Genomic DNA, 23,941 nt, shown 5'->3' with positions numbered 1-23,941 from the left:
GCATGCATCCATTCTTTTTTATTTTCTTTTTCTTATATAATTTAAGTTTTTATTTATTTTTGTTCAATTTTTTTATTACAAAATTAAATTTAATAATAAAAGTATATAAAGTTTGTAATATAATATTATAAATTAAAGTAAAAATAAACATGTTAAAATAATTCACTAAAATTAAACAATTGCTTGTTGATAAAAAAACAAAAAAACAACAAAAAAGAATATACACCAAATATATATACATATAGAGGAAAGGCGCCTATGATGGCATAGAGCCTATGATGGCATACCGGTCATATTTCCATTAAAATTAACTGTGCAGAAATGAAATTTTCATGCATTTTATATTCAAGTTTTGTGCATTTAGTGGAATAGTTACTTTAATTTTATCTTTTGAACAAAGCAGACACAGCTTGTTTTAATGAAATTGATGACTTTAACCCATGATGGCATACGGACGAGTTGGGGTGTTGAAATATTGACGAGTTGGAAATTTTTTTTTATAAGAAAAACTTATTTTTAAGTAAAGTTAAAAGAAAGCGATGCTCCAAAATTTTTTTTTGGTCCAAAAAATACGTAAAACGCAATATATCATATACGCATGCGCAAAATTTTACTATGCTGGTGTGTAGCATAAAATGGTAAATTAGGATGGTTTCGAGTAATTTCTGGCTTTTCTGAGAGAAGACTCTAAGGTTAAATGAAATCATTAAACTACCCTCGATCCATCCTGGCCCCATCCAAAAAATAAAACTGATGAAAACTCCCAGGGTAATTATTGTTCTAGATGTAACAAGGAATGTATCCATATCAAAACTTTTATTATTGGTCTTCAGGATACTGAATAATAAAGCTTCAAAGTTAAGTATGCCACCATAGGCGCCTTTCTCCTACTAAATTAGAGAAGGGATTTCCAAAAATATAAAAGTAGATTAGTATATCTACAGTTAAAAAAATGAGTTTTTTAAGATTTTGTTTAAAAGAATCAAAATTACATTCTTGAGAAAAATCTTCAGAAGTGTTTAGAACTATTCTATTCCATAAAAATGTTCCGCGAAATGAAATAAAAAATTTTTCAAAATTAGTTTGAGAAAATGGTTGTCGAATTAAATTATCGTTCCTTAAAATATATTTATTTCTATCTCTTTGTAAATATTATACTATCTCTTTGTAAATATTATACCAAAATTATTACTTAAATAAATTCAAAAAAAAAAATCTGGGTGCTATTTGACATCTTTAAATATTAAACTTGTTAAAAAATATATCAAAATTTGTGATATATATATGTGTTATACATAGTTAAAGTTGTCTGACTTAAAAATAGTTTTTATGACTTAGAACGTTTTTGTATACATCGATTCATTTAACATATTGAGTGCTTTCATATCATATAAAAGAGGCTTGGCGTGAGCAACGGTCCTTGAAATTTATAAGGCGTGCTACATGCTTCTGATGCCGATAGAGACGTTTAAGTTTACTTTCATAAGTGCTACCCTAAGCAATGTTTGCATAGTTAATATGGCAATGAATTAGCGAATAATATAATTGAATTAAGGTATGTTTATCAAGAACGTTTCTTATTTTGTGTAAAATGCCCATACCCTTTGAAATTTTATTGCACAAGTTAGCTATGTGGCATTTCCATGTAAGATTTTCATCTATATATACACCTAAAAATCTTGTCACAATTCTTTTAATAATTATGTTATCGATAAAAAGAAAAGGTAAGTTGCTAGGCAGGTGGTGCTATTTACCAAAAGGATAAAAAAAGAGTTCATTTAGTTTTATCAATATTTAATGATAGTTTGTTTATCTAAACCATTCGGAAATTTTGACTAGTTCAATGTTCATGTTGCTAAAAAGTGTAAAAATGTTTTTATGAAAAAGAAATAAGTTAGAATCATCAGCAAACATAACTGTCATTAGATCAGAATCTTTTGGTAGATCATTAATATATATTAGAAATAGGAGGGGTCCTAATATGGATCCTTGAGGAACTCCACATGAAATATTTAACAAATTAGATGATACGTTATCATCCGCATAAACAAATTGTTTATGCGGATGATAATGCTGTTTAATTGATATTGAAAAAATCTTAAAGAGTATATCTTTTAAAACATCAAATGAACTTATAATAATGTTGCCGTTAACACCATCAGGGCCTACTATTTTGTTAGATTTTAACATTTTAAAGGCAATTTCAAACTCTTTAAAAGATAATTCAAAAGAGTTCAAGTAAGAGTTTAGAGGGAAGCATAGATCATTCATTAAACTGTTAGTTATAGGATCTCTTTTTGCAAGATTTCGTCCTGCAGAAACAAAATATTTATTCTTCCGTAATTTGTCTTTTATCATATAAAAATTCATTATTATATTTAACCGTGTTTGGCAAAGAGTGAGAAGTGTATTTTTTGCTGCCTTTAATTTCTCTTATTATAAATCAAGTGCGTTTAAAATTTAATTTATATTTATCTAGTAAATTTAAATTGTATATATATATTTTTTTTTTCTTGAGGCTTTCAAAAAATTTAGCGTAATTTTTATATATAATTTTATTTTCATTTGTTTTACATTTTAAGTAATTAATGTATAATTTTTGTTTAATTTTTGAAGACTTTTCTTTAATTTTTTATTTAATGATGTTTAAAAACAATTTGTTCGATTAAAACCATTGGGATAATTTATCAAGTTCTTTGTTTACTGTTTAAAATAATTTACTGATATCTTTACAATAAAACAATAATAAAACAAATTGGTATCATTCGCAAACAAAATTGAACTTAAATGTTAGAAAATTTATTTAAACTGTTTATATAAATGAAAAATAAAAGGGGTCTTAAAATTGATTCTCGAGGAACACCATAGATATTTGTCTTATAATCCGTTTTTCCTCTACCATATAATATGTGCTGCTTCCTAATAGTCAAATAACTCTCAAACCAGCACGAATTAGTATTTACTAAACCATAACTTTTGAGCTTGGATAGAAGGATTTGGTGATTGACTGTGCCAAAAGCTTCTAATTAAATCAATGAATACACCTAGGGTAATACTTGACATCAAACGCTTTAAATATATCAAGAATAAGGTTAGTGATTTCATAATCAGTGAAATGGCAAAATCTGAATATAATCTGTTTAGGCTATATTATTAACGGTTAAAAAAAATATAGTCTTTTTGACATAACTTGTTCCAATATCTAATATTTTTAATATTTTAGAAAAACAAGAAAAAAGTTGAGATTGGTCTATAATTAGAAACATCTGAAAGATCTCGTGATTTTAAAACTGGAATGACTTTTCCAATTTTTTAAGTTATCTTTGGAATCATCTTGTTTTAAAGATAAATTAAAAATGTATAACTTGAAAAAGCTTTATATTCATTAAAAAAAAAACATTGCTATGTTAGAAAAATGGGTAATAAACTGGAAAATGCAATTCAATTTTGAAAAGTGTAAAACCATGCATATTGATAACAAAAATAAAAATTATAAATATTTCGTGACAAACAATAATATAAAGCAAGAATTAATTACAACTAAATTGGAAAAAGATCTAGGCAAACTATAAATTTGGTATAATATGCAAATCATTTAAGTATAAAAATAGTGAACTAATAATATTGTTTTCTAGTTTTATACGGCCACTTATACGGCCACATTTAGAATTTGCTATACAGGTATGGAGTCCTTATCTTGAAAAAGATATAAACATATTGAAAAAAATTCAAAAAGGGTTTTTTTTACAAATCGCACAGTCAAATTTTGGAACAAATTACCAATTGAAACAGTGGAAGAAAAATCTCAACTTATTTAAAGCTAAACTAGACTTAATCGAGTATATTTAACTTTCTTGTTATGTCTGTAAAAGATTTACCATGGCGTTGAATCTCAACAGTATTGTATATTATTTATATTGTTATATTATTATTAAAGCACAAGGATTGGATGAAATATTTAATGATATAGCTATTTCGAACAAAATCAGTCTAAGCAGACTCTAATCTTTATACTAAAGTTCTCGATAAGTTCAAATGTAATAATTATTCGGACAAAACTTTATTTATAATGGAATCAATAATAACTTCTCAATAACAATTCATTTTACACAAATCAATTTTGATTTCAAAAAAATCTTTTAACTGACTGAATAGTCAAATAAATAACTCATGGTTTTAAACAAAAAAAACTTTTAAACATGATTTTAAACAAAACAAACTTTAGAATACTTTATTGACTTATCAAAAGCATTTGATACCGAAGAACACTGCATCCTTTTAGATAAACTAAAGCTAAACAAGGTTAATAAAACTATTATATTATTGGATAAAATACAAGTCCACATTTAAACCCAGTGAGCACTAGACGTAAAAAAGATGTTTTTTAAACGTTTTTTGAAAGTTTTGAACGTCTTTTGAACGTTTTGGACGTTTTTTTAAACTTTCAAAATAAGTCTTTTTTTGAACTCATGCCCACTGGGAAGATGCGAAAACAAGTCCAAACTTAAAGTTGAGGTAACAAGTTTACACCTAAAGTTATGAAAACAGTTTCACACTTAAAGTTGAAAAAACAAGTCCACGCTAAAGTTTAGAAAATAAACCATATATTTTTCATTAAAAAAAAAAAACCTTCCTTTTTAGTCAGGGTAGATTAGGGTAATATGAGCGAAAATTGGAATATTTTCAAAAATAATTATGCTGAATCCAAAATTTTTGCAAATAAACAATTTCTAGCCCTGCTCGTGATCCACTTAGATATTTGGGCACCCAACATTTTTTCTTAAAAACACAAAGGTTTTAAAAAAGTAGCAAAAGTGCTCATATTACCCAGACCACTAGGTAATATGAACACTTTAAATTAGCTCAAAAAAAATAACATTAAGTAAAAAAAATACCAACCTGACAATTTGAACTAATTTTTGGAATATAATGATTCGTTATTAACAAAACTTATCGTTAAAAGATCAAATTTTAAGCCACTTTTGTTGAAACAATATTACTGTTTTCCGCAACAACAAAAAATAGTTTGTAATTTTTTCAATTTTATTTACTCAAACCTTTGAACAATAAAAATTCAAATTTTTTGATTTTAAATTACAGAAAAATGTTTAGCTTGGTTAAAATATTAAAATTTTTTATTGTGTTTTGTTTTTATTCAAAAAGCAATTAAAACCACTGCTATTTTAGGACTTTAAACGAGGTAATTTCAATGAAAAACACTGGGTAGTTTGGGCATGCTCATATTACACAAAAATTGCATCTTTGAATTAGGTCAAAACTATGCATTGTTTTTCAAACAAAACTTGATCGGAGTTTCAGCTAACATATTTTTCTTTACGAAAAAATTAATTTCATTATTTTAGCACTAAAATTTCGCGCCACAGATTTATTCATGCGCGATGATATTTTTTAACAACGCAAAAAATTTAACAACGTTTAAATCAGATGATAGCCGCTATAAATTTACTGCATACAAATTTACGCTAATTGTACTGCTTCCTGTTATTACCATATAAAGTTGATTCAAAAAATACAAAGCCACTTTAACTTCACTGCTTACATTTAAGAAATCTTTAAGTATGCTCATATTGCCAAGCTGCTCGTATTACCCTAATCTACCCTACCTGATTTTATCTTAAATGATAAATTAGTTAAAAAGCAAGCCGGTTAAGATTTTTGACTAATTTATCATTTAAGTTCAAAGGTTAACTTTAAAATATATTCGGTCTAAAATCAACAAAACTTTTGGTTAGATGTATCGAGTTCATTTAAAAAACGTTAAAAAACATTTAAAAAGTTTTATTTAAAAAAAAAACACATAAAGAAAACCATCCATTTTAGTTGCCTGATTTTATCAACAAGAACTCCTATACGAACTCTTGTTGATAAAAATGTATCCTGATTTCCACAAATAAAATATATCCGGTCTAAAATCACTGAAACTTTTACATCAATAAACAAAATCTCAAAGTATAATTTGGGCTAGTTTAATTCATTGCTTTGTTGGCTACACAAACATGTCAAGGGCAAGTATATAGCATTGTATATCGGGTATACACACATGTCATGGGCAAGCATTGTATATTGGGTATGGAATACATATCAAAAAGGATTTAAATGTATAAAGTTATGAGATTTTTTTAAATTTTCTAATAGAAAAAAAAATTTTAATTATCATTTATGTATTATTTGAGCCAACGTCTTTTTTTTAAGTTTTTTTTTTTATTCACTTATAAGTTTATTAAATCTTTTCTTATAATTACTATATTTTATTGTAACTTCATATCTATGAAAATAATTTTCTTTGGAAAGATGGCATATTGTCATCTTCATATTCTTTAAGCCACCGTCTATTTATTTTTTTATTTAATAAAAATTGTTTATTAAACAGCGAAATAAATCTAATGAAAAAAACAACATTTCTATACTTTTTTATTCATTTAAATATTGTTCATTATTGATTAAAACATCAAATTGAAATTTTGGTTGTTGCATCTCTATTTTTTTTTTAAATAATTTCTTTATTAAACATTTTTTACCACAGATCTCCCCGCATGCAGAAATATCTACGAAACAATGTAGGGGAGAGTGGGGCACAGCTGAACAAAAATTGTTAAATTTTGATTTACTAAAGTTTTTCTGCTTGTAACTTTACTCCTAAGTTTAATACAAACAAAACTATCTTTGGTGGGATTAAATTATGTCCAAGAAAGATAAAAACAGTTGTATTTTGTAGGCGACACGCATTATAACAAAGCTCGCAAAATTGTTCAGCTGTGCCCCATTGTAGGGCACAGTTGAAACAGGGATGGGGCACACTTGAACTTAGCATTTTCTACAATTGATTCCCATGACAAATTAGACCCAGTAAAACAATAAAAAGCAAGAACAAATGCAGTCTGCAAAAACTTTAAGCATTAATACTGAATAAACAAAACGTCTTACATGCACAATACTTATCTAGAAGGCGAAAGAACATACAGCTATAAAATTACTATAAAATACAGCAATAAAACTTTTAATTTATTTTTTTGTCTTGCCATTTGTTTTATCTTACTATTATTACTGTTCATGCTCAGTTTCCGTTTGCTGGATAAAGATCTTGCTTGAATAGCCTTCTCCAACGCTTTTTTCTCCAGTGTGTCTGTGAGAATTCTGGTGGAACCTTTTTTCCTTCCTCCAGTGGTCTTTTGTGGTGCTGCTTTTGGAAAAGGCCCGATCTCAGCCAGACTGACAATCCCAGTAGATGCAGACTGAACTGGAGGTACCGACTGAACTGATGTAGACGGTGCAGACTGAACTGCAGGTGCTGACTGGACTGATGAAGACGGTGCAGATTCAGCTTCAAATTCAATATCTCTCTGCAATATACTGTGGTCTGCCGTATCAGGTCTGACTTCACAGCTGTTTCTGCTCTCTACAGGATTTTCTCTGTCTGTTACATATGATGATAGAAACTCGTTACTGTCAAAAATATCACAATTAAAAGGATAAATCCCTGACACTCTATATCCAGAAGTAATGTTTGCAGCAGTAAATGCCAGTGGGAAAGCCTGCCCAACTAACTCTGCAATTTCATAAATGTTTACCAGCTGGCCTCGATGACTTACAATATAGCCTGCACAAGCATTGTTGTAAAATCGTTTAAAGGGTCCATAGACCGACCTGTCGAGAGGCTGTAGTTTATGGCTACAATGCGGCGTGAAAGTGAGAAGTACAACGCCACTGTCTTTAGCTAGATTTAGTGAAGCTATTGATATATGGCTTTCATGATTGTCCATAATCAGCAGTACCAGTTGTGTTACAACTGGTACTGCTGATTATGGACATGAAACACTTTATCAAACATGTCAAGTGTTTCGAACACTTGACATGTTTGATAAAGTGTTTCATGTCCATAAAACACTTTATCAAACATGTCAAGTGTTTCGACATGTTTGATAAAGTGTTTCATGTACAGTTCACAGTTTTTAGCCGTCATCCAAACTGAAAGATGCGAAAGACCTAAACTTCCCGGGGGAGCATTCTTTATCATTGGATTCCTAAAGTAGACACATGGGAAGATGAATACTGGCGGTATGAAGTTTCCAATTGCATTAACTGTGTAGCATACAATAACGAGAGTACCATGTTCTGTCAATGTTACTTGACCAACCTGTTTTGCTCCCCTTTCTGCAATAACCTTGCCAGGTGAATGGACAGTTGCGACACCAGTTTCGTCGACATTAAAGATTTGATGAGGCTGGAACTTATCTCGCTGACAAACGTCAATTAGATTGACAAAAAATCCACCAACATTTGTTCTGTTAAAACTAGTAGCTCTTGACAAGCTTGTTGCTTGTGGTGATCGAAGGGACAAAGTCACATGGCGACGCATAAACTCCCATAGCCAGTCTTTGCCAGCGGTTTGTTACAGTATCCAATTATTTGTAACAACTTTGTTGTTTGCCTGTGCGAATTCAAAAGCCAGAGAACGAGCTTCTTTCATCAACAAACCGTGGTGAAGTCTGGACGCTGTAAGTAAATATTCAACCAACAACTGCTCATCATCATTACTGAAAACCTGTCGGCGTGAATAATTTGGTTCAAAACGAACGACAGTGTCACTTCCAGTGTTCTTAAACTTCGTTACGTAACCGGATAGCGTAGACTTTGCAATTCCATAGTGAATGGCAGCCTGACACAATGACATGTCTCGGTTGACGATAGCTTAACCGCTTGACACGCCAAGCAATTAAGTAAAGATTTGTCAAGCAAACAAGTAAAGATATATAAATATATATATATATGTGTGTATATATATATATATATATATATATATATATATATATATATATATATATATATATATATATATATATATATATATATATATATATATATATATATATATATATATATATATATATATATATATATATATATATATATATATATAGGACTAATGAACTGCAGATCTAAGAATTAATTAACAGCACCGTAGCCCTAATTAGGCGAAAGCCTATTTTAAAGCCAAACATGAACTATGGGGGCATGTCAAACAAACCAGGGGGCACACCTGAACACGTTCAATTGTGCCCCATTATTTTTGTTCAGTAGCATCCCATACTGTAGCGGTCTACTGACATGACCATACGTAAATGTGCCAAAATCATCGAGTACAGTTGCATTTTCTAAGTACGTGTATTACAAATCTATTGATAAAATCAAAAGTATTCACGATATATCGACAAACTTACCAGAAATCACAATTGTTATTGTATATGAATTGAAAAGAAATAATCAATTTGTTTACATCAAGCTTCACAGCAAAGAATATTTATCCAAATTTAATCAAACACTAACATGATCAGCGTAACACTGTGTAACGTCCGCAGTTGAGCATAGATGAATGAATTGTGTTGATTTTTATGTCTTTGATGGCTTTGTTCAACTGTGCCCCGTGTTCAGCTGTGCCCCACTCTCCCCTACTTTATCATGTATTTTTAAATAACCATAATAACTTTTATTATGGTTATTTAAGAATACATGATAGCACTTTTTTTACACGATATATTTTTTTAATATAGAAACTATGATTGAATTTACTGATTAGCCTTTTTTATTTGTCATTCATCAATGAATTCATTAAAAAAACATTTTATCATTTATAAAATTACAGTTAGATACTTTGTTTATATATACAAAATATATACAATTGCTTACCTTAGGCACCTGCATATCTAAACCACATAGTTACCTAAACCTATTTCAAAATTATCAGGAAAATATTTTATCTTAAAAATGCATTATGTTATAAAAGAATATCAGACTGACATCAAATGAAAATATTGAACCAAATGAAAGTATTAAACAAAAAGTTAATTCCTAAATGCCATCAAAATTATGTTTACGTTATTAGGGCAACCAATCATTATTTTTGAAACTTGTTAATATATAATCTATAGAAGCACAACGTCCCTGAGGATTATTACAAATGTGTTATTTTTTATTTGATACCATTCTCCTAGTGTTTATTTTTTGTAAGATTTTCATAAATCCTGTAACATTCTTGTTTTATAAAAAAACTGATTTCTTTCGGGTCCTGGTGTCTCTACATTAAATGCAATAATATATAGAAATTTTACAGGATCCTATTGAGTTCGCTGATTCAATTAGTTATTTGGGTATTGAACTTTATGAATTTATTCTTAATTATAACACGAATTTAATAAATTTCCTTAATTGGATTTCCAGTATAAGGTTTAATTTTCCAATAGGTTAATCTTCTTTAAGGTTGTATTATGCTGTTTTAAAATTAGTCATTTTTAAAACAATGTTTAAGTAAATGCATTTTAAATGTATTTGTTATAAGAATAAAATTTTATTATTTGTGTTATTAGAATATAATTTTACATGTCTAATAAAACCAAAATCAAGTATATTATAATCTAATACATTTATATATAAACTATACAAACATGTTTAATAATTCGTCTTATATAATGTGTATAAGTAACAACCATTTAAAATTAACTATGTTAAATAATGAAGTATATTATATTATTATCAAATTCATTTATAATGTACTTTTGGCAAAAAAGATCCAATAATAGATGGCATCAATCCAGAAGAAATCTGCGGAAGACCAAACACCACTCCAAAAACTAATTTTCTAAATTAAGTTTTATAAGAAGTATCTAATGTTTCTTTTCTAAAAGTCTAAAGCTCAAGTTCATCGATTTACATATCATTCGTAGTAAACATTTGAGATTCACTAAAACATTCTTTAAATATCTTTTTAGCTTCAATCGTCTTGATTACCTAAGTATAAAATATTTTAGCTTCAATCGTCTTGATTACCTAAGTATAAAATATCTTTTTAGCTTCAATCGTCTTGATTACCTAAGTATAAAATATTATATTTATTATTATTTATAATTATAATTATTTTTATTATTATTTTTCATTTACATTTTAAATTATAGTTTATATTTTGTATAACTTTTATGTTCCTGTGTACCATTTTTATGGTAATTAAATTTCGTATTGAAAACTAAAATTTCAGAATGTCTGATTAGGTCACGAATGTCATAAATTTGTGACCTAATGTTATATGCCCAGTGTCTGATTTTTAAATGTGTTTATTACGTACTTGTTTCATTGTATTTGCATATCTTATTTTATTTATTTTATGTATCATTCAAGTAGCAGTAGCAGTAATAGTAATAGTCGTGGTAGTAGAAGTAGTACAAAACCAAACCTGGTTTTAAGACTGTCATTTTGATGTGGAGTATGTAAAAAACTGGCTTATCTTTAGAACCAGCTTTTAAATTTATGCTAACACTTTTCAAGCAAAAATAATAAGTTACTTTGAAAATAGCAAAGTAAAACCTTGCCGGTGATTGCATATTTTTGAAATTACTTTGTCATTATTTTCAATACATGATTCTTTAAAATCTCTCTGTATTTCATGCATTTTCTGAATGTCCATACTTTTATAGGTTTCTTGTGGTTCAAGCATTATTTCCTCAAATTCTTCTTCATTCATCATATTTTGAATGTGTACTTTGTAAGCATCTTCCTCGATTTTATGTACACTTTCATTATCTACTTCATTAGTATCACATGGTTTGTTAATACAAATTAATTCATCTGTTTCAAGCATTTTTTCTATACATATTTCTATAGGGTCTATTTGTTCTTCATACTTTTTTTGCATGTGGTCTTTGAGTTTTATCTGTATTTCCAAAACTTTTCCTTCTAAAAGCTGAATATATTCAACCTGAAATAAATTCATAAATTAATCATGATTAGTAGATAATATGAAAACATACATTTTGTGTTAACAGTCATTTTAAAATTGTTGCATAGGTGATAATTTGGTATATGATTAAAAAATTAAGATAATTAGAAACAAAATAGTTTTGATAATTTTGTGCAACAAGAAAAAACTATTTTATTAAACATTTCATTTAAAGACATTTATGAACTTACAAAAAACACCAATAGAAAATACCTTGCTTCTTGCATTAATATATGCTGCAACTTCTGCTTCATTTACATAGACTTTAAGCTTTTCTACGTAATTATCATTTAGAAAATCAGTTTTTAATGTGATTTTAATTGATGATTCTCTAAAAGATATTATATAATAAAAACAAATTACATTTATATAAAAATTTATGTAATTTGTTTTTATTATAAAAGATATTATATAATAAAAACAAATTACATTTAAAAAAGACAGTTCTAAATAACTTCAAAAAATCACATATAAATTACATAAACATAATCCATAGTTAGATTAGTGGGAAAAGATCGCTTTTAAAAGAATCTCAAGCAATGCACAGTGGGCCGGATATTAGACATATGGTGGACAAAATTATTTTGATCTTTTTTTTTTTACTAAAACCCTTTATATGTCCAAAGAATCACTTTTTATTAAGATATATTTACTTTTATTATAAATTTTAGTTAAATAGTTGCCAATACTAAAAATTATTTAACAAACTTTATAAAACTTTAAACCCGGATTTAAATTTTTTTAATTTTCTATCATATAACTTCTTAAAATCGTGGAACTGAATAACAAACTCTTCTGGTGGAATAAACTTAAAACAAAAATTGATGCAACAAACTTTAAAAATAAAAATGTGCACTAAATTATACTTCAGAAAAAATGAAAATTTATCACTAGATTTAAAACTCTATTACCTATATTATTATATAATCGATTTGAAATATATAAATAAATATATAGGAATAAATAAAAAATACGAGTAAGTGAATAGATTTCAAACTCTATTATTGATATTATTACATGTTCACAACGTTTTGAATAAGTCTGTAGATTATTTATCATCTCTATATATAATAATGTATTACTTTTATTTTTAATATATTGGCCGCAGATTCTGGGTGAATGATATGACAACATTTTTATTATTATAAAATCTACTGAGTTCTAAAAGTACTATACAAATAATCAAAAGGCACTCTTCATACGTCACTATTTTCATTTTAACTTACCTGTTTGTAAACACTATATCCTGTAGCACCATCAAAACCAGCTTTGCATATAAACATTAGTTTAGTTAATTCCTTAGCATTGTGATTAGCAAAGTAGTTTGTATATCAAAATAGTTTGTATATCACATAGCTTTTTAAGAGTGTGTTTTAGATGATCTTTTAGCGATATTTGTACTGACTAGCGATTTATTTGAATGTTCTTGAGATAGCATTTAGCTTTTGAAGATCTTATACTATTATATAAAGGATGTGGCAGCCTTTTTTTTCAGCACCACTTCTTAGAAGCTGGTATGTTGATTTTGATATCACCATTAACAGTTAATGATAAAGTTTCATCACGTGAATATATCTAAGCAGGTTTAATGGGGTTTTTATTTCAAATTTCAGAAATTTTTGTGCCAGTTTCGTACTTAAACTCACTTCTTAGTTTGATTTTATTGCATGAAATAATTTATGGCTAAATAAAATATTACTCACATTCTTAGGCTTATTCTTTTTGTTCTGTTACAAGCTTTTCAAAAGAGCCACATGGTTTCCCAACTTCAACTGATGATGTAGCATTTAATGTACCATAGGTGTATTGAAAATCTTGAGCTAGCTAATTTTCATTACTTCTCTCTAAAAAAGTATTGTCATTGTTTGCAGCTATTAATTTTTTACATTATAATTTTATAAAGTTTTTCACTCAGAGTCCTCTAGTTTAATATCTGCAGAAACTAGAACAGTTAACTTCAATGAAAATAATGGTATATCATAAGGAACTAGTTTATTTTGTTGTAAAAGTCCGTAAATGTCACCATTTTTAATTTATTACTAAACAAAAAAACAAAAAAACTGTTAAGTAAACAGTGCAATTTGTATTGAATTAAATAACAAACAAAATAACATGTATTTTTGTTTACAAGAAATAAAAGTTGATGTCAAGCAAATAACATAAGTTACAAGTCATTGTTTTAAAATATTAAATAAACCCAAAAGTGGAAATTAGGGGCAATGTATTTAGTTCAAATTGGTTGTATACATATTGCATTTACTAGTTCAAGTATTTAATATAGGTTCTCGTAGGTTCCCTAAATTATATGACACTTTTTGTATAAAATAAAAGTAATAAATGTTGAAAATTCACCTCGTTATTTTAAAGCCAGATTATAAGTGTATTATAGAGACTGATCTTTACTTTAGATTTCTTTTCAAAAAGCTTTACTGTTAAATATTTTAAATATATAAACTAATTCTGTAAGCTTATAAAATTTTAGAAGTTACTGTTTATTAAAGCTATACTTAAAAAAAAAAAAATTTAATGCTTTTAAAAAAAAAAAAGTTTTTCATTATACATGAAAACGCAACTAATTTTTGTGGCTTTAAAAGATACTATTATACTCAAATAATTTTCAAATTTTTCACTTTAAATTAGAGTATTACAAACATGTTTTATTATATGGTTTTGAATATAATAAATCTTTATTTTTCAGGTTTTGTCCACCACCTGGCCCACTGTGCAATGTTAATGTAAATGTATGATTGGCATTCTTTCAAACTAGCAACTTATTTTATAGATTAAATTATTTTTTTATTTGAAAAAAAAAACTTACAGTAGTATTTTGGAATCAAAAAGAAAACTCAAAGAAAGACAAGCTTAAAAGCAGTACATTAATACAAATTACAAAAAAATTTATAAAAAAAAGAATAATAATAATACAGTTTATCTGAAAGATGATTTCGTTGATTTTCTGTAACTTCGTTATGCCAACCTTCAATATCGTCATTGTTTGAAGCTGCATTGCTCAATTCTCTAATCAAAAAAAACTTCTTTAGTCATACAAAATAACATAAAAAGTCTTTATTTTGAAAATTTAAATAACATACAAGATATGTTTAAAGTTCTTGTTAGAGATTATGTAACCATGGAAAACACGAAAAATTAAAAGTTTTATATGAATAAAATAAATTCAAAAGCAGATCAAGGAGTATTCTCAAATCAATAGCAGATCAATTATATGTATCACATATAAATTGAATAAAATGCCAAAATTTTGTGAGCAATATATAGTTCAAGAGTAGACAAAAATAACTTCATCATATATAATTGTTTTTACTATCTAAGTTTATTATACTATCATATTAGATTTTAGAGGTTTTGTATTAAGCAATATTTTAAATGATTTTTTCCAGTAGTTTAACATTAAATAAAAACCCATGCAAATAAGTTAAAAGCCACGTCTTTTTTTAATTTTTGACATATTTTAAAACTGTGAAAGTTCAAATAATTTTGTAGTTCTAAACGCTATATGGTCATATCAAGCATCAAATTATAATGAAATTTTAAATCTATATAAAACAAATGATTTAAAGTAAAGCTGTTTTTTGAGAGTATATTTGTGCCAGTTTTCAAAGCACCAAAAATATCAATATTGGTATGTGCCTCAAAATTTTTCTATCTGAGGCTAGTTTAAAAAGTTTGAAAAAAAAGTTTGACAAAAATATATCAAATGGTTAACAAAAAAACAACAAAAGATTGACAAAAATATGTCAAAAGAAGACAAAAATGCAGCAAAAGATTTACGAAAAAATGTCAAAAAAAGACAAAAATGTCAAAAGACTGACAAATTAGTCTTAAATTTTTAAACTATTTGAGTTTTTAAAATTATTAAGATTTTAAAATTAAAACAATTTGTCAGATCTTTGATTTCAACCAAAAAAAAATATACAGACACAACTAAACCAATCAATTTTTTTTTCAAAATGATCAAAAAACGAGATTTTATTTAGAAAATAGGATATAGATATGTTTCTGTAATGTCAATAAAAACATCTATCTTTGAAGAAGACTAGTTCCTTGATTCAACCAGTAAAAAAAACCATTAAAATTGATTCAACCAGTAAAAAACCATTAAAAACTAATACATAAAGGTAAGGTTATTGATAAAGATAGAGATTTTGTTATCGAATGGTAAAAAATAAAAAAAAAAGATAACAATTGGTTTTGTGCTATTTGCTGCTTAGAAAAGGATGTTTGAAAAAGTTGTAAAAGATTTTGTGAATTTGAACCTAAAAAAGTAAAAACATTTATAAACATTCATTTTGCACAGATACTTAGTTCTGCATTTTTGCACCATTACAATAAAAAAAAACTGTTCATAATCTTTATGCCTTAATTAATCAAAGAATCTAAATGGTAAAGTTGTTTGTTGTGTTATAAAAGAAATATTTGTTGGTGGTGACAGTCCAAACATAAAACATGAAACTGGAGGTATTTCCAGTTTTAAGTTTTTTCAACGGAATTCTGTTAAAGTATGAAAAAACAATTACCAATAAAGCAGGTAAGAAGTGAAATCATATTGAAATTGAAAATAAATAATCTTCCTGATTGATGGGGGTATTTGGAATAAGATGGAGATAAAGAAAATTTTTAGAAGATTATAAATATACCAGCTTAATGTTAACATTAATGTAAACACCAACTTTAATGTTTTAAACAGGTCACATTACTTAGTTTAATACACTATAAATGTTAGTAAATAAAGTGTGTTCCTAATCATTCTACAAACAGTGGAAAAAAGAAAAAGCTCCTAAGACTTTTAAGTCACTGACAAATCAATTCAGAATACCAATTCAATAGCAAAAAAATACTTTCAATACTGTGAATTTTTGTAACAAGTTTGAGTTAACATCCTTAATTTCGCAAGAACTTAAGTCAAAAAATATTTTAATAAGAAAAATATATTGATTGACACAAAATAATACTAATGAAGAATACTAAAGTTACCTAAATTATTAGCATTAGTAAACGACAGTATTTTTTAGTATATTATTTTTCAACAACTCAAAGTTAGCTGATAAAATTTCAGGTACTTCTTTTAAAATACCTGTCAAATATGTCTGTCTAAAATATTTTTAAAAACTGGCAAATAATAATAATAAAATCATGTATTAGTTATTTGTTCAAATCATTGTTGTCAGGCTTGAAAAGGTGTTTTCTTTGCAAATGTGAAACAAACTATTAAACAAATATAATTCTGAATTCTTATGCTATTTATGTGTTTATTGACAAATATATTTGAAAATAAAACACTGTAAAACATTGGCATGTTAATTTTACTCAAAAAATAAAATAAAATTAGTTACATACCCAGAAGGTAGAGTTAAAAGAGAACTTGACATTTGTAAATTTATGCTCTTGTTAGTTGGTTCTAAATATTGTTCAAAACTTTTTTCATTTAAAAATTTTTTATTCAATTCAATTTTAGATAAACTATTTTTGTACAACATCTTTTAATTTACAGGTATGTGCAAAAAACAGTTTTGTAAAATTGGCTTTTACACATAATTTACACAATTTATTTTATATTATTATTATATGCATATATATATATATATATATATATATATATATATATATATATATATATATATATATATATATATATATATATATATATATATATAATATATATATATATATATAACAAACCACTAACATATATATGTAGATATATAAATTAGTAAAAAACACTTATCTAACTTTTTTCTTCAACTTGAAGTTTCACCATTGCTGGATCATCAGGAAGAGTTCTGGATCATCAGGAAGAACTCTTCCTGATGATCCAGCAATGGTGAAACTTCAAGTTGAAGAAAAAAGTTAGATAGTGCTTTTTACTAATTTATTATTGCTCTGTTCTTTAAGAACATTGAGCACTCTATTTGTAAAATACACTAACATAATTTACATATGTACATATATATATATATATATATATATATATATATATATATATATATATATATATATATATATATATATATATATATATATATATATATATATATATATATATATATATATATATATATATATATATATATATATATATATATATATATATATATATATATATATATGTATATGGTTTTCAACATAATCGTAAAACTTATTACACAACTTTGGATTAAGTAAAAATGTCATAGACACGCTTAACAGTAAGAAATTACGATAAACATTATCAGAAACCAAATTAAATAAAATAGTAGGTCCAGTATATAATAAAAATTGGCGCAACTCTGTTGCCTTCCATTGTTGGTACTCATACAGTGATCTTGGACGTCTCGCAAACTCTTTAGGAAAATATTTTTTAAGTGATATAAGTTTTTCAGATATTTTATTAACTGTGTTAGCAGACAATCTATTTTTTAAATCGCCCTTGATCCATAAAGATATGATCCGCCTAACTATTCCCAAGCATACAAGGTGCATGTAATCAAGAGGACATTGTGTAACAAGTCCTACTTGCAATTCAGTTAACGGTGAAAGTGCGATATGGTGATCTTCATCTTTTTGCATGATAAAGCCCGCATCAGTACGTAGAGTTGAACTTGTATCGGGAAACATCATTCTATATTTCAAATGGACCCCTTCTTGTATACAGCGTTCACAGCCATTGTAACCGCAATTTTCTTTTTATACATTTAATAAAAGCTCTACATTTAATGACAAATTATTGCATTTATAAATATGTCATGTCGTTTTCCACGGTATTCTAAACCTTCCGACAGAGACTTCATTTCTAAAATAAAATCATTTAAATATTTCTCTACTGATGTTGGCTTTGTCTTGCCTGTATAAAGTCCAATAAAAAAAACTTGTTTTTTAGGTAATTCATTTACATACCCGAGTATTGGCCAAAGTTGCATATTTGAACTATGAAAGAGTGGAATGCTGTCAACATTTATTTTTAAAGATAGTGCAGAAATGTCTGATAATGTCGATTCATTTAATTGCGATAATGCACTCAATAAGGCAGTTTTTACTCCAACATAATAATATGATCCACCAGCTCTGGCGATGATATTAGAAACCTTCTTAGGTGTTTCCATCAAAGTGCATTCATCTTTAGGAACATTTAAACCTGCCAACCATAGAATATGCAATAGAGCTGTTACTGCAGTAGTAGAAATATTATGTCTAACTACCCACGTAGCTAGCTGATCACGAATATCACATTTACAAACATTCTCTTCATCATTGCTACTGCCTACAAACTTGTCAGAATGTTAAATTGGATTCATTGTTGCTATAGTTTCCATCAGTAAGATCATACGTACTTGCTTCACTATTAAATAATTGGCTTTTACTTTAAAATTCGTATTGCAATGATACATCTGAAAGATTATTATCTATCTTTTTGAAATTTTCATCAATTTCATTTTCATCCAATATGCAAGAACGTATTTCTACATCTCCACTGGTCATTATATTATTAACTGATTCATAACACAGACCTAAGTCATTGTTAATGTCGGGCTCTTCATTACGTTCATTCACACTCTTTAGTAACTCATCCACTGCCCTTCTCACTCGCCTCCTTTTTGTTCTTTGACAACATTCAAAATTTTTGGCCATATTCATAAATATTTAACTTAGATAATAAAAAATTTATCGCAGTAAAATATGAACTCACAAATAAAATATATTATTAAAAATTTTATGACAACATAACCAACATATTTTATGATCGATGGCATCTCGGAAAATTGTTGAAAGCTTAAATTGAAATTATTTAAAGATACCGGATAATTAACTTAATGCATTATATTACTAACCACTAACCAATAAATTAAAGCCTAATAATTACATCAGTACAAGTACTAGTAAGTTATTTTCTGTCCTTTTATCATAAAATAATATATTATACAAGCAATGACGTTTAAAACAAATTGATCAGTTTCTTATAAAACATATGTATAGTAAATATACTATTTTCAAAACAAAACATTAGTACTTACTAAATGTTCGCTGTTTTTTTCAAAATAATTTGATAATTAATATTTCACTATAACCATAGCGTTGCAAATTGGCGCAATTAACAAATTCCCGATGCATAATATACAAATTCATAATCTAGCTGCCTTGGATGAACTGAACACTCGAAATTAAAACAAGTTTTAAATGCTATTTTATTATATTCCAATCAAAATAAATGACGGAATACGAAAATTATATAATAATAATAGTAAATAATGAGTTCCGTAATTTTAATAATTTGCCCATATGGGACCCATATAAAATCATATGACAAGCCCACATCAAGCCCATGCCCGGATGCCCACGCAATCCCGGGATACAACCCATCTGGGCATGCTGGCCGGGATATATATATATTTCTATACTTATACATATATACATATACATATATACGTATACATATATATATATATATATATATATATATATATATATATATATATATATATATACATATATATATATATATATGTATATATATACATTTATATATATACATATATATATATATATATACATGTATATATATATATATGTATATATATATATATGTACATATATATATATATATATATATATATATATATATATATATATATATATATATATATATATATATATATATCAAGAAGATGTACTGCCTTATCTGCTATTTAATTAATATATTACCAAACTTAGTGCCTTACTTAACACAACTCCTATAGGTTATTTAGGTCTTTTTGTTATCAACAACGTTTGATAAACTTGTGATATTGTTGTGTGTTCGCTCTCAGTAAATGCAGTAGGCACAAGACACGATTTAGAAACCTAAAAAATATTTTAATACATGTATGTTTTAATGCCTGTTTAAGATGTCTTAAAACTGTCATGTGCCTACTGGGAAGGACCTATAGAACTTACTGTACTTATGCTCTAGTTATGCTATGAAACATGATATATCTTTTAGCAATAACAAACCACTAATTATGTTCCTTTAAAACTATGAACTCTTGTTACAAACCTTTGTTTTAAATTATTTAACATGACTCTCTCATACACAACACAGTATAAATACTTGGGATATTTTTTATAAAATGATATTCATGATAACTAGGATATTATAAAACAAGTACTTATATACGCAACATAATAAAAACAAAGGACATAATAAAACAAGTACTTCTTATATATACAAAAGCTAACCTCATCCATAAAAGGTTTATCTAAACAAAAAAAAAGCTAAGTTTTTAATGCCTTTTTCTGTTCATTTTATGGGTTATAGTTATGGCATCTTTTGCTATAAACTTATTCCACCATCTATTTGTTACATATTTCAAAGAAATTTACCTGATTTTTAATGTGCCACCATGGAGCAGTGTTAGTGAGCTCCTTCATTGCAATAGACTTATTCCACCATCTATGTTTGCATATTATAAAGCATTTTACCTGATTTTTAATGCGCCAACATGAAACAGTGTAAGTAAGTTATTTGTAATGGTTTGCACAGTGCTCATTTGAGGGCTCTCACTATTATGCACCAATCACAATTGCTGCAGAATAGTGAGAACCTAATTATAAAATCTTTTGTAAACTCAGACAGATTCTTGCAGTTTTAACTGATGTTAAAATGGAGATCTGACCTATACATAAAATACTGTTTTATGTCCCCCACAGAGCATTGTCACAGGAGGAAAGATCTGGACTACATGGAGGCCAGGGAGTCGGTACAAATTTACCTACCCAGCGATCTGCAAAATTTTGATTCAGAAATTTCCTCGTTTTTAGGGCAGTGTGAGCAGGTGCTCCATCCTGCTGGAAATGTGAAGAAAGAAAAATGCGTTTTTCATTTAGAGCTGGAAAAAAACGTGTCTGCAAAAGCTGAATATAAGAATCAGCTTTTATGGAACCATCCATGAAAAATGGCCCAATCAAGTACTTAGTCGAAATGTTCCACATGCAGATTTGTGATCCTTTACTTTCTGCATAAAAAGCACACTCATCACTGAAAAAAATATTTTCATGACATCTGGCATTATTATACTTATTCAATATTGCCTGACAAGAAGTTATTTGTGTTTAATAATCAGCTTCACTTAAGAATTGCACTTTGACTGGCTTCCAACTTCTGTAGCTGAGATCTCTCAGTGATGATGTCAAGCTCCTCTGATCTTTGACTGGAATATAAAATAATGAAAGTAATAGTTTAATAAAGAATATTGTATTGATTCAATAAATAAAAGTAAAAGGAGACCTACTTTTATATTTTATGAATATGAATTTATGAACATAGATTCCTGAAAGTAACTGTGAATTATGAAACACACTGTGTATATATATATATACATATATATATATATATATATATATATATATATATATATATATATATATATATATATATATATATATATATATATATATATATATATATATATCTACTCTCAGATGACTGTGTCAGGGCTATTATAAAAAAAAAGGGATTAAAATATATTATTATTAAATTTTAGTATTAAATTACACTAATAACAACAATATCAATTCATACACTCCAACATAACATATTAATGCTACAAACAAACAAAGTACTTTTCCATGGTTAATAATTATAAACCATGGAAAAGTAATTTTTTTGTTTTCTTAGGTTATATAAAACTATGGTTTAAAATTCAAGTCAGAAAATTCAAATACACTTTTTCAAAGATCCGATCCTTAAATGACTTGAAGATTTATTTAAAATTCATTCTAGTGTTAGAGTTATCTTTAAAACGTATTTAATATTTTTTTTGTGCTTAGACTAAAAAAAAACTTTATTTTATTTTATTTATTTTATGCATAATTTAGTTGTCTAAATAAAAAATAATAAAGTAACAAAGTCTAAAATGTTTTTAAAATAAATTTTTGAAAAATAACTAAATACACACCGGTTGCAGATCCATGAAATGCTTCTATAATAGTTTCAACAAGATTGATTCTTCCAAGGTCAATGAGTAAACTCAAAAAGTCATCTAAATCAACTCTATCAAATCCATTTAATTCTAAGATTCTAATCAATTCTGAGGATGATGATACATTATTTAGAAGAGCCTCACAAATCTCATCTATAAACAAGTAGTTTATTGATTCATCTATGTTTAAACTTTCTGAAATCTCTAAGGTTTCGCAACTTTCATTTTGCTTCATTTTAAAAATCAACTACTTGCTGCAATTTAAAAAAATATTTATTTGTAAAAACCTAATTATACAAAATCTAATCTTTAAAAAAATAATCAATTTTTATTTTTAATGAAAAAAAGAACATATATATATATATATATATATATATATATATATATATATATATATATATATATATATATATATATATATATATATATATATATATATATATATATATATATATATATATATATATATATATTGCTCTTTTTTTATACCGGGAAATTCCATCAAAAATTCCCGGAAATATTTTAAAACTATTTAATTTAACGTGGTTTTTTTCCGTTGCCATAACAACTTCTATTGCAACTACTTTTATAATATACTTTTATATATACATAAGCACTACTTTTCATATAAAAACTCTCGAAAACTTTTGTTTTTGCATAAGAAAAACATACTGAAAAAATAAGTTATCAAGTAATTGTATTTTCCATTATTCAAAACAATCCTTGAAATGCTCACAATTAGCCTTTATAACGATTAAGACTTGCAGAGTTAATCAATGAACTTATTTGAATTTAAAGAAATTATTTTTTTGTATAGAGAAGTAGTTGTTTGTAAATAATGTTAATACGAAAATACAAGCAATGATGGAATTTGTAGATACAAACTTTAATACTACAAAGTGGTGCATATGTAATATGAAGATAAATATTGAATTAATTATTTTTGATAAAATGAGTGTTTTTCTTAATGCAACTAAGGCATAGAACAAACAAACTCGTAAAATAAAAAACCCGATAATTTTAAACAAATCAGATTGGTTGTTAGTGGCAAACCGAATAGCTTTTTCTTTATTGGTATTTAATTTATGCAAACAAAGAACTCGTAGATAATGGCAAAATATTATAAACAACCGAAGCGTCTGTTATAACAGTTTTGCAGGAGATTAATCAATATAATTATCAGGGCCGTCCCGAAGAGGTCTTTCGT

General features: G+C 26.8%; 1 protein-coding gene across 6 annotated transcripts; it reads right to left on the bottom strand.

Annotated features, from left to right (window-relative positions):
- Positions 1 to 10,414: 10,414 nt before the first annotated feature.
- LOC136081667 (uncharacterized) lies at positions 10,415 to 23,007 on the bottom strand. 6 transcript variants are annotated; one of them, XM_065799316.1, is made up of 6 exons: positions 22,711 to 23,007; positions 17,141 to 17,201; positions 14,711 to 14,803; positions 11,999 to 12,116; positions 11,352 to 11,764; positions 10,415 to 10,884 (listed from the first exon to the last, which is right to left on the bottom strand). In XM_065799316.1, the coding sequence occupies exons 1-6, from the start codon at positions 22,967 to 22,969 to the stop codon at positions 10,881 to 10,883; spliced, it is 948 nt and encodes a 315-aa protein (XP_065655388.1). In that variant the 5' UTR covers positions 22,970 to 23,007; the 3' UTR covers positions 10,415 to 10,880. The 6 variants fall into 6 exon arrangements, with proteins under 6 accessions (XP_065655388.1, XP_065655387.1, XP_065655389.1 ...); XM_065799315.1 differs by having other exon boundaries at positions 10,415 to 10,803; XM_065799317.1 differs by having other exon boundaries at positions 11,374 to 11,764.
- Positions 23,008 to 23,941: the final 934 nt, after the last annotated feature.

Source organism: Hydra vulgaris, chromosome 06 (genome assembly GCF_038396675.1).
Source record: "Hydra vulgaris chromosome 06, alternate assembly HydraT2T_AEP".
In the NCBI taxonomy this organism is placed as follows: Eukaryota; Metazoa; Cnidaria; class Hydrozoa; order Anthoathecata; family Hydridae; genus Hydra; species Hydra vulgaris.
Note: the sequence above shows the minus strand (reverse complement) of the source record. Positions and strands in the feature narration are given on the sequence as shown.